The sequence below is a fragment of the Falco rusticolus genome, chromosome Z (genome assembly GCF_015220075.1).
Source record: "Falco rusticolus isolate bFalRus1 chromosome Z, bFalRus1.pri, whole genome shotgun sequence".
In the NCBI taxonomy this organism is placed as follows: domain Eukaryota; kingdom Metazoa; phylum Chordata; class Aves; order Falconiformes; family Falconidae; genus Falco; species Falco rusticolus.
In genome coordinates this window covers 80,363,566-80,375,541 of record NC_051210.1, presented here as the reverse complement: position 1 = coordinate 80,375,541, position 11,976 = coordinate 80,363,566, and the positions used below count along the sequence as shown (strand labels likewise).

At 43.5% G+C, this 11,976-nt stretch overlaps 1 protein-coding gene across 1 annotated transcript; it reads left to right on the top strand.

Annotated features, from left to right (window-relative positions):
* LOC119141813 (lipoxygenase homology domain-containing protein 1-like) lies at nt 1-11,421 on the top strand. Its single transcript, XM_037374445.1, has 8 exons — nt 1-1,083; nt 1,972-2,168; nt 2,519-2,711; nt 3,543-3,703; nt 6,556-6,853; nt 7,387-7,541; nt 8,827-8,960; nt 11,313-11,421. The coding sequence occupies exons 1-8, from the start codon at nt 1,074-1,076 to the stop codon at nt 11,314-11,316; spliced, it is 1,152 nt and encodes a 383-aa protein (XP_037230342.1). The 5' UTR covers nt 1-1,073; the 3' UTR covers nt 11,317-11,421.
* The last annotated feature ends 555 nt before the right edge of the window (nt 11,422-11,976 follow it).

Here is an 11,976-nt window from a genome sequence, read left to right as displayed (position 1 = left end):
CGCTGCTGCAGATAGCTGTGTACCTGGGCTTTCCAGGAACTGTGGCTGCTCTCACGACATGATGTTTGGAGACTGAAATGGCCCAGGTGCACCACAGTGGGAAACCTGACCCTAAGCAGATGCTTACAGCAGTATCCCCAGTGCTGCAGCAGTCTGGGGTTGAAGTGGAAAGTGAGAAACCCCTGCCAGGCCCTTGGCTGCTGCGGTACAGTGGAGGCTGTGTGGTGTATGATGGGGCTGAGGCTCTCATTCCTTCACCTCCAAGGCTGAAGGAGCAGCTGTGAAGGTTACCAGATTAGCAATCGGTTCCCCTCCGTTTTCCTTTCAGATTTTTTTCCCTTGAAATCATCCGGCATTTTGCTTTGTGCCCGGCTCTTCTTCTTAATTAGTCTAGTTGGATCATTTAGGCTAATGCTGAGAAACAAAGGAAATCCTTCCTTTGGCTGATGCCAGATGCCTCCACGTATCCAGCCCTGAAAATGGGAACGATGTAATTCATCCCTTTCCTGGTGGAGAGAAAAGGGTTATATACTTACCTGTAAGGAAGGGAAAAGTAATGATAGAGATTATCATGAAAAACACTAAAATAAAGGGGAGGTTTAGTAACTTAGGTGCCATAAAGGTTGTAATCAAGGCAGCTAGCAGTAAAAGCTGCAAGTACTTCTGCTCAGTGAAGGTCAATGCTTTCAAAAGACTGAGACCGCCCATTTACAGGAGCAACTTGTGGTATGGCATTCATGCTTTCCAGGCAGATGGACACCACAGCAGATGTTTACTGCTGCAAGCAGGGCTCTCATGATCTCTTTTCTTGGAAAAACGGAGGTTTGAAGTGTGGCTGCCGTAGGGTCTGGCCAAGCTCCTGCAAAGTTAACAGAGATACAGAGCCCTGTAAAAACATCTTTTTGACAATGGTGTTGATTCTTACTATATGTGGAGCCAGCCTAAATTTGCAAGGTCTAATAGGTCCTAATTGTTCAGAGATAACTTACTTCTGTTTTTAAACCAGATGGCTTGACAAAAATGAGGATGATGGTCAGATTGTCCGAGAATTAGTGCCTGCTGGGGAGTCACCAATGCTAAAAAGTGAGTTTAGCTTGGAAAAAAAAGAAGGTCTGTGTTTGGCCTGTGTATACACATATTTACTTGCTTTATTCTACTTATATTCATATCAGTTCACAGCAATTCTACTGGCCTTTTTTGGCCATTCTTATGCAATAAGCTGCAGTAGGTCACTCGGGGTGGGGGATGGGGAGGGGGGGCGGAAATGCCTCTGACCCTTGAATCCCATTTTATCAATGAGATTAATTTACATAAAAGACAATAATCCCAACATTATATATGTCGAAAGGAACTTTGATTTTTAATGTCATGATTTGATTAAGAATTGCTTTCTTGTATAGCTTTCTTTGAAAGATTTTGAATTGCCGCTCCTTTAGTAAAGTCAATTCTGTTGAATAACATGTCCCCAGAAGAAAATCATGAAAAAGATTACATTGTCCTCTTCTGGAGAACCAGGGCTCCAACACTACAATTTTCTATAGAAAACAGCACTTGCGGAGCTCAGGTTGAGATGCTTTTTGTTTTGTTTTAGATAAAATGCCAAAGCTATTGAATTATATTGTAAGTATAAATAAAGTGAAATCTCCTTGCTTGCCTAAGTTCATTTTTATGGCTTGGTAATCATCTAACAGTGAGATGGAGGAGTGCAGAATATTTTCTGCTTGAGGAGTGCGGAATATTTTTTGCTTATTAGTGTAACTGTTGCATCTCTTACATTTTGGTGAATAATTCCAAGGTGTAGCAGCTTATCCAGTGTGTCCCTGAGATGCTGGATGCACAAAGGGTGAGCAAAGCCCTCTCTGTGTCTGTAGCTGGAGCCCTCCTCCCCTATATCTGTTAGAAGCCAATTGCCTGGCCGAGCACTGGAGATGCCACTCAGTGTCTGTGTTTTGTACATTGATCTCGCTTTAGATGTCAGTTATCACATCAGCGTGAAGACGGGAGATATCCCTGGTGCCAGCTCAGACTCCAAAGTTTTCATCAAACTCTACGGTGAAAAAGCAGAGTCCGGCAAAGAGCCTCTCTTAGTCTCTGATAATGATCTAGGCAATTATTTTGAACGTGGTCGAGTGGATGAATTTACTCTAGATATGATGGATATTGGGAAGGTAAGAACTAATTGCAGGTGGCTCTGCACTTCACGCAAGTGTCTGAATTCAGAATCAATAGAACACTCAGGACGGAATGTGGTGTAAGAATGCCTGACCTTTACATTGGATATTAAGAAATACATTTTGTATAGACTATCGCATCGGCCGTCTAGCGTACAGGCATGTGAAGTCTGTTTTAAGCTTATAGTTAAATACATCTATAATTTTTTTACATGAACAGGGTGCCAGGGAGGGAGATTTTTACATATTAAATAAATTCTGTTGGATTGTTGTTGTGGGGTTTTTTTTTTTTGTTGTTTTGGGTTTTTTTTTCCCTGCCCTTTCGGTTTTTGTTTGCTTTTTCGAAGATCAACCGAATACTGATTGGACATGATAACGTGGGTCTCCGGTCTGGCTGGTTCCTGGCCAGCGTCCAGATCACAGTTCCAGTCCAGGGAAGGCAGTACATGTTCCCCTGCAACCGATGGCTCGACAAAGATGAGGCTGATGGCAGGGTGGAGGTGGAGGTCTACCCAAGTGAGATTCTGCCTATTGAGAAATGTAAGAGGAGATGCATTGAGAAGTGTGTGCTGTTTTATATCTAGTGCTAAATTTGTGTTACTAGCCTTCCTAAGGACCAGGACACCACTGTCAGACACCAAAACCAGAAAGTCCCTCTCCTAAAGAGCTTACGTTGATGAGGAAAATAAAATATTCTGATTTGTTTTCTAAAACAGTTGGAAGAACATTACCAAGTTCTCCATCTCCATTTCCTGAGATTGTATGGAAACTTTATGTCCTGGGCAGTGTAACACAGCACTAGGTGCTGTGCCTTTTCATTGCAGTATCAGTGGGTTCTGCTTTTCTCACGTTTACACGCCTCACTGCCCCAGTCCTGCACCAGCACCTGTCCCATCCTGCCCGTATTACCCCATTGCACGGAAGGGGGCAGTTGTTTGATCAATAGGGACCAAACCCCTACTGGCTATTTGACTTTTATCAGTAGATTCATTTTCTTTTAAGGCGATAGTTAAAATTTGCCTTGGGATCCTGAGAAAGGATGCTGTGGTTTTCCTCTTCTCTGTGTAATTCCCTCCCTTGTATTACATTAAGGAGATAATTTAGCCACTCTGTAGTTAATACTGAAATGAAATTCCCTTTTAAGGCTCTATTTTGCAACCCTCTGACACTGCCTTAAAACATGCAAAAGGAAAACTATTCATTTAGTCCTTAGTGACAAGTTGTGGTATCTCATATTTGGTTTGTGTAAGTGCAAATGGTTGGCTACGTGGCTGTTTGTTAAGACAAGGTAATTTAATTTTGAACCTGAGCCCTTGGGAATGCTGTTATCTGAGCTTCCATGCTGACTTGATTGCTTTATTTTTGGACTAGTGATAAACTACGAGGTGTCTGTGGTTACTGGAGACGTGCGGGCTGCAGGCACCAACGCCAAAGTCTTCATGCAGATTTATGGTGAGACTGGCAAAACGGAGTTGATCATCTTAGCAAATAGATCAAACAACTTTGAACGGGGAGCCACAGACATTTTCAAGGTATGATGAAGGCAGTCGTTGCCGCTTCTATGAGGGGAAAGAAATGACCAGCCAAAACTCAGATATCAACAGAATAATTGGCCCAATCGTACAAAACAATAGATTTTTAAAATAAAATTGCCAGGTCTGTTCATATCTGCTGTCCTGTATCCGTATTTTTGGGAAGTTTTGTATTGCTTTTGGGAAGTTTTATGTTTTGTGAAGTGACTTTTGTCTTCTGAGGGACTGGTAGCAAAGGTGTCATGCAAGAATATGGTCTAATAGCAGCACTTGTTTACCTATACTTTCAATAGGAGATATTCGTGTTAGATCTCAAAAAACCTTAAACTTACATTTTGGTCCTGACCACGTTTTATTGTCCCTTTATCTAGTTGGGGAAGAAGAAACCCCACGCAGAATGTAAGGAATCCTGGCTTTACCTGTGGGCACACATGCCATTAACCACAGGTACATGTTGTCAGCCCAGCCCTGCAGAGTTTTGCTGTTGTAATTCCTGTGGATGTGTGAGTGCCCTGTGGATTTTACTGCCTGTAGCACTAGTCCAGTGAGAACTGCACAGTCACAGTGCCCAAGGTGTACAGCAAAATCTTCCAGCTCTCGGTCTGGCTAGCATTTGGGTTTACACTGCAGAATCCATGCCTCTTTCGGAACAACGAGGCAGTACACAGAGTATTTGCAGGGGTGAAAAGCCTCAGGCACGGTGAGCCAGGAGCTGGCTAATCCAGCAAGAGGTCCTGAGCTGACAAGGCTGGGCAGCGGGCGTGCACCGCAGTGTGGTCGAACATCCTCTCTGGAGTGTGGTCTGGCTGTGCTCAAATGCTGTCCTTTTCTGGCTTGCTTGCTTGGGTTTTCTGTCCAGAGAAACCAAGGTCTTGGGGAGAGGAAGGGTCTTAGTTTTTGCCCTGATGTGGGGTTAGAGCAAGGAAAGGACGTGCCACCAGGGCATCTCAGAGCCACATCCTTCTGTGTCAAAGGAACCTCAGGAAGCACCAATATCTGGATAGTAAAGCACAGCGTACAGGTGGAAGCAGAATTTAAGGCACATCTGTCCCATGTGACCACAGCACAAGGCTCAGCACAAGGTGGTGCCTGGGTCTCCTTGTGGAATTGCAGTCCCATAGAGGTGGGATCCATCTCATCACAGTTAAGCACCTACCTGGAGCTAGTTGTGGGAGCTCCCCTGAGCCATCAAGACTGGGGTACCCTTCCCATTGTCACTGGCCATGGAGGTGCCTTTAGCCACAGCTTTACCTCAGTTCTGTAACAGGCATTTATGAGTTCACTTCGCCTTCTCCTGCCTCAGTTTATTGCTTTATAGAATGGAGCTAGTGATATTTATCTATTTTTAATGAGTTCTTCGGGATTTAAGATGACTAGCACCTTATAAACGTTTGCTTTTTAAAGACTCTATGATTTTAAGATTAGGTTCCTCTGATTTTAAAGGAAATAAACTTTCCAAGATTTATGAGTAAAAGCTATTAGCCAATATCACATTTATAACAAAGCCATATGTACAATGTTCTGTTTACACAGCCACACTTATATCCTCTCTCAGATGTTTATTGCCAGACTTGAAAGTTCTGCCCATTTTCTGTGACTTTTTTTAAAAAGCACACAAGGCAGAAGCTCTGAAGCATTAATAGACAGATCCTCTATCTCTTTCATTATACGAATATTTACAGAAAGATATGGGTGAGAATAAGATTCTGTGAGCTATGTGCTAATAGGAAATGCCATCAGTTAGGGACAGGGCGTGCAGGATGATTATAACAAATGTAAACTTACAGCAGTGTAAGAAAAGACACATTCTTTATGCCAGGACAGCTCGATCAATTTTAGTTTTCTGACAAGCATCTTGTGTGCAATTGATTTTGTTTTAATCTACTATCGAAAAAAAAAAAATGCTTCTAGACTGCAACCTTCTATGCTAAGTTTCCAGATTTCAGCCTGAAGCAAATGTTTGCAAGTTTTATAACATAAACACTACCTAACAGCATAAGCAATCATCAGGAACAAGTCATTGGTTATGGGAAGATTGCATGGAGTAAAAACTCTCTAATTTTATTAGGTAGTAATCTGGACACATAATCTAAACCAAAAAGATTTTGTATCTTCTGTATTGGCTAGAGAGATGGAAATCTCCTTACTGACAGCCTTCTGCCACTGATGCGTTGTAACCACTAATGATAGATCCTCTAATGAGAGTATCCTCTCTGCACACTACAGCAAAGTGAGAAAATACTTTCTAATTTTCCAGGTGGGAAGGGAGAAGGGCAGCCCAAGCCCACATCTGTGTCAGAGATGAGGTTATATGAGCCCAAGTTTATCGCCTTTTCGCTATAGCACTATTGCTTCTTGCTTGGTTCATGTCTCCTCCTAAGTATTAAATGTATCTTATGATTCATCTAAAAAAAGATTGCAGGCACTGAAAATCTGTAAAAAATCAGTATGGTATTTTGGCATACTCACCTTTAATGCCAACATGGAGACAATACTGGTGAGGAGAGCAATGGAGAAGTAGGGAGCCCAATAAATATGGATTCTATATTTAGGATATATAGGTTCTATATCCTATATATCCTAAATATATATATATATTAGGATATATAGGATCTATATCCTATCCTTGCCGTGGTTGCTCTGAGTTCCTGCAGCTCTGTCTGTTCAGGTGGGATTTGGTAATGGAAAGTATGAAAGAATAAAACAGGAAGGAAAAAATAAAGGTAAACCTGCATAAAAAAAATTGATCTTATACTTGCTTAGATGTTTTGGGTGATGCTCCTCACTTTTAAGAACGCATTTTATGAAGTTGTCTCATATCCTCCTGGGTGCTGGCTTTCCCTTGATGGCAGAGAGAGGCTGCAGATGTCGGCAAGATTTATAAGATTCGGATAGGCCACGATGGGACAGGCATCGGGGATGGCTGGTTCCTGGAAAGTGTCACGCTGAAGCGGCTTACCGTGAAGGCAAAGGAGCCTGATAAAAATAATAAGAAGAAAAAGAAGTCTGATGAGGAGGAAGAAGAGGAAACCAAGGTGGAAGAAGTCATGGATGTCTATATGTTTGTGGCACACCGCTGGTTGGCTAGAGACGAAGGAGATAAGGAGCTTGTGGTGGAGCTGATACCTGATGGAGAATCTGACCTGGAGGGTAAATACCAGGGGGAAGGTGCATGTGTGTGTGGCCGCAGCAGTTGCATGAAGGACGATAACCACACTGCGGTGCTTTGCAGGACGATTTCTGGCTCCCCAGCTATCCCATTGCCCCAGGCCTGTTGTGTAGCTTGCGCTGCGGTTTGGTTGATCAGCTCTGGGGAGGAAGAGGATGGTGGTTAAACTAAGGCAGAGGATGGAGCAGGAAGGCTGAAATGGGAGTATCCTAAAGGACTTCTATAGGATTCTCCAGGGCTTGTCGGGGGCACTTGGGTTGTGAGTGCCACAAGTTACTGCTGTGGCTGGGAGTTTGGCAGGCTGTAAGTGTTCACACGGTTAATGACAAGAACTAGAGAAAGATGGAGCTGCTTTTGTTTTAAGACAGATGCAAATAAACTCCAGGCAAAATCTTCCTTAAAGCTGACTGTGCCAGCAATTTTGGGCTACATCTTTTCGTGGTGAGCCATGGGTCTGACAAAATATGGCTCTTTCTGGGCTCCTCCTGATCTGCCTTTGCACTTTTACTTGCAGAGAATACGTACGAAGTCCGTGTTCTCACTGGGAATGTGTCCGGGGCTGGGACAGATGCTAATGTCTTCTTGAGCATCTATGGCATAGAAAGAGGAGACACGGGTGAGCGCCAGCTGAAAAGGTCAAATAACTTCAACAAGTTTGAAAAGGGCCAGGTAATGAATGAATTCAACTCACTCAAGCGAGCAGAAGGCTGTCAGAGCTCTCTCGGTTATCATGCTGGCCATTCGTTACAGTATCTTCTCTGCAAGGCTTGGGTTCTTCTTTCAGCTTAAAGCTCAGGTGTATTTTATTTCTGAAATATATTATTTAAAGCAAAACACCTCAAAACATTTTCCAGGGGAAATTAATTTGAATAATAAAGCTGAACAGCAGTTATACATCAGAGTCACCTTTTGCATCTGCTTCCTGCAAGTGTTCTGGTAATATACTTCCTGCCAGGAATACCTGAAAACCACAAACTTTAAATTAATATTAGAGAGTATTTGTGAGGCAGCTCAAGTATGTCAGTATTTAGATTGAAAATAAGATTCTGTATGTTCTACTCAACCAGTCGGGGAATAAAAGCAATACTACATGGTGTGCTATAATTACATTATAAGCCAATCCAATTAAACAACCTCTCTTGTAGATTGAATATTTGCCATAAAAATGTTTATGACCAATCAACAAGCTACTATTATAGCCAGGAATTGTTCAAGTTGAATAACGAAAAATTACGGAAACAATAAGCAGCTGTGGAAAACTTGTAATCACAAAAAAGAGCCTAAGGTTGTTAAATAAGCTGTTAACTGTGATTTATGAGCTTGGCACCAGTGAAACTGCAACCTGCACATGGTTCTTCGTGCTATTAGGAGAGCTCCAAGCTGCAAATGTAACGTGCTCTGCTCTTGGGAGTAGAAACCCAATGTCTACCAACAAGTTCATCACATTAAGATGTTTAAAGTATTATGTTAACAAGGACCATCGTGTCACACTAAGATGGCTAATAAATGAGCCTCTTCATTGTCATAAATGACAAAAAGAAGGAATGCTGCAGTTTGAAATAAAGCACATGGAAGTGCACAGGAGAGTTTCTGTGGAGTCAAAATGTTTGTGTCCAGTTCCAGGTTCAATGTGGGGGAAAATATTAAGCCTGAAAGGAACGGGATTTAGGAGAGATGAGATAAACCTAGAGGGAGCTGAAATTGGGATGAGGTAAAGAAAGGAGTGAAGGATTGTGCAGCTCCATGGCTGTTACTGCCTTGTAGAAGCCAAGCATGAGCGTTAATGGGAGAGCTCACAGCTCTGTGCTTATTTTAGTACACCCACCCAAAGAATACAAGGGGGACTTGCCAACAGCTTTTGTTTTAATGGGAAAAAAGTTACCCTTGGCCATTTACTGCCTTTCTTTTCTGCTTTCTGGGATGCACAGTCATTTGTCTCTTGCCTCCTGTGCAGGTGGATGTGTTCACCATCAAAGCCATTGACCTGGGTGAGCTGAAGAAGCTGCGGATCCGCCACGATAACTCTGGTGCTAGCCCAAGCTGGTTCCTGGAGAGGGTAGAGATTGTTGACCTCAAGGAGAGCACCACGTGAGCAGCCTGTTGCACCCTTTTCATACAGTCAGAAAAGGGGGCACGTTCTCAGGAGCCTGCAGAGCTGTGGGAAGGCAAAGGAGATGCAGAAGGGCATCGTTGTAGCTACTCACGACCTCACAGGGAGCAGGCATCCTTTGGGAGCCTTGTGATGGTGACTGTGCTGCTGTACTGAGCGTGGGGCTGTTCTGGGGTACCTCAGTGCAGGGTTTTGCTGTCCCAGCATCCCTGCAATTAGGAAGCCAGTGGTGTTTGGAAGGAAACCTCAGCTTCGTTTCCCCAGGGAGGAACTCTCTATCCTGAAGAGGTCCCTTTGCAGAGCCTGAACTTATAAGTTTCCTTTCAAGGCTCTGCTCCAGAAGACATTTCATTTGTTTTTTGTACCTAATGCAAAGATCTGGGCCAAAAGCAAGTCCCGGTCTAAGCAGAGTCCCACGATTTTCCCAGTCAGAGGGGTTAGCAAAGCCTAGGCTGTTAGAAACCTGAAATGCAGGCTCACCTGTGAGCTGGAAAGTGCTTGAAGTTACACACTTAAAAGTTGCACAATGCTCAGGTGGGTGGGAGTGCTTATAAGGACCTCAGGATAGGTCCCCTCTTCATAAACATCAGATGTTGGGGAGACCGGAGGTTCCCTTGAGTTATTTAGCTACTTCTGGGAGTGAAAACTAGAAGAAATTAATCATACGGGACTAACAGCTCAGAAGCAGCACTTTTCAGTAAGCGCTCACTAACCTATTCATGGATTTAGCTCACACAAACAATAACAAGGCTCAAAGATGAATACAGATGCATTGTTCAGTTTTGAGTAATTTTGTTTTATTTAAGTAGCCTCTAATCTGTGCTTATTTTTGTTATTAAAGCCTGTGAAGTCCTGTGTAAGTGCTGGGTGCTGCTGTCATTCTTGTAGGTATTATTTTCCATGCCAGCGGTGGTTAGCAGTTGAGGAAGATGACGGTCAGATTGTCAGGGAGCTGGTCCCAGTGGATGAAGCATTTGTAAAGAAAGATTCGGAAAATGATGGCCAGTCTCTTGCAACGCTGGGCCTGGAACAGAAAGGTTTATGTTAGCCTTGTATTTCTTCCAGTATGGGGTTGAAAAGGAACCAAGTGATTAGCATTGCTAAGGGCATTAGCGGTTAGTGTTTGCTGGGCTGTGAGTAATTCTGCCCCAGCCACGGAGTTTTTGTGTGTGAATGAAGTGTGAAGCGTGTGTCAGCCAGCAAGGAGCGGATACTCCTAATTTTTAGGTGATTTGATCATCTTGCAAGGTTGGACCCAAAGTGAGAAAGCTAGGAAGATGGATAGCATGTCCAGTTGCCATCTCTCAACTGAAATCCATGCTTATTGCTAAAGTCTAAGGCATAAATCCCAGCTGTTTCACATTGTGGGTTGGAATGGTTAAATATTTCAACACAAAACTGAGCAGAGAGCGAACATGACCAGAAAAAGGGAAGGGACCTAAATTTATTTCACTGTCCATCTTGCTGCTTGTGCTCGTTGTCCTCCAAAATAACTTTGCCTCTCTCGTCCATAATTCTGCACGGTAACCACAGAGCAATGACACGTTCCTGGGCCTGATGCTGCAAGATGGCAATGTCACTGGCTTCGCTGCCAGGGAAAGGTCCTAAACTCTCCCTAACTTCCCTCTCAGATGCTTGTGAATACATGAATAATTTCCACAAATTGTGTATCCAACAAATTTCCACAAATAGTTTAGTTCTTCGGTTCAGGAGGACCTGCTGGCTGAGCTGCATCTTGGAAACGTGTGTCTGAAACGAAGGAAAGGTTCCATTTCAGAAATCTTGAGTAGGTTATTGCAGTGCACTGAAGGCTATATTAGACTTTTCCATGTTTTTTATGAGTTCACTGTGCTTGCTAGATGATGGCGCAGTAGAAACCTCCCTAATGATGTGATTGTGAAGGGTGTGTTCGTGAATATGAACTATGTCGAAGTGCACATACCTTCTGGTATATGTTAGATACACATATATTATTTGGTGCTAATGGAATAAAGTGGGGGGATGTGTTTTTTTTAAAATGAAATAGTATAGGCAGAGGCAGTTTGGAAGAGCCTTGGTGATTCCCAGGGGGCAAATGGGAAGGCTGGAGCAAATTTCTTATCTGTAGATACGCAGACAATGTACTGAATGACTGGAGCAGTAGAAGACCCTGCAACCAGACAGCCCAGCTCACCCCAGGAACTACCACAGTATATGGCAGGAATTAGGGATTACAACATGGCTGTGATCAGTCAAAACAGAACCCAAACCAAGCACACATATGTAATGAAAAGTAGAGTTAATTCCTGCTCGGACTTCACACTCTTACATTATGATGTTTTATTCGACAGCTAAATCAACCACATACACAGTGAAAGTGAAAACCGGGGACAAGAAAAATGCTGGGACAGATGCAAACGTCTTCATCACTCTCTATGGAAGTAAAGACGATACAGGTATGGCTTCAGGCAGTGGAAAAGGATAGCACCTCGCTGCTGGATGTCTGAATAGACAGGTCATGGTTTCCTTTTGTTTCCCCAATACCTGCCCCTCACTCCTTTTGGGTGCAACTTGACGTCTCCGCACACATTGTGATAACTAGGAGCATACCACCAGCTGCTGTAAATCACTGTTGAACTTTGTGATGCTGATTTGCACCAGCTGCTGATCCAAAGGCTTTAATTTCAATTATAGGTGCAGCACAGTTGACTGGGACTACATTACTGGGTAGTGAATGCAGTGAGTGATTTGCTTCCCTCAGCAATGAATCAGCATGTGCCTGAAATCCAGCTCTCCTCCGCCTCTTTGAGTGGCCCAGAAGTATTTAATCAACTGATGAGCAAATCCTCCTGGAAGCAGCTGAGCTGCGTGTGCAGTGACTTGGCTGCCTGTGCGAGGGACAGGGAACTGATGGGTAGGACCAAGCTTTTTAGCTGTGAACACGGCACAACAGCATTGTCCCTGCCGCGCTGCCAGAGGACCGCTCGGGAAAGGAATTCTGTGTGTTTTGGGTCT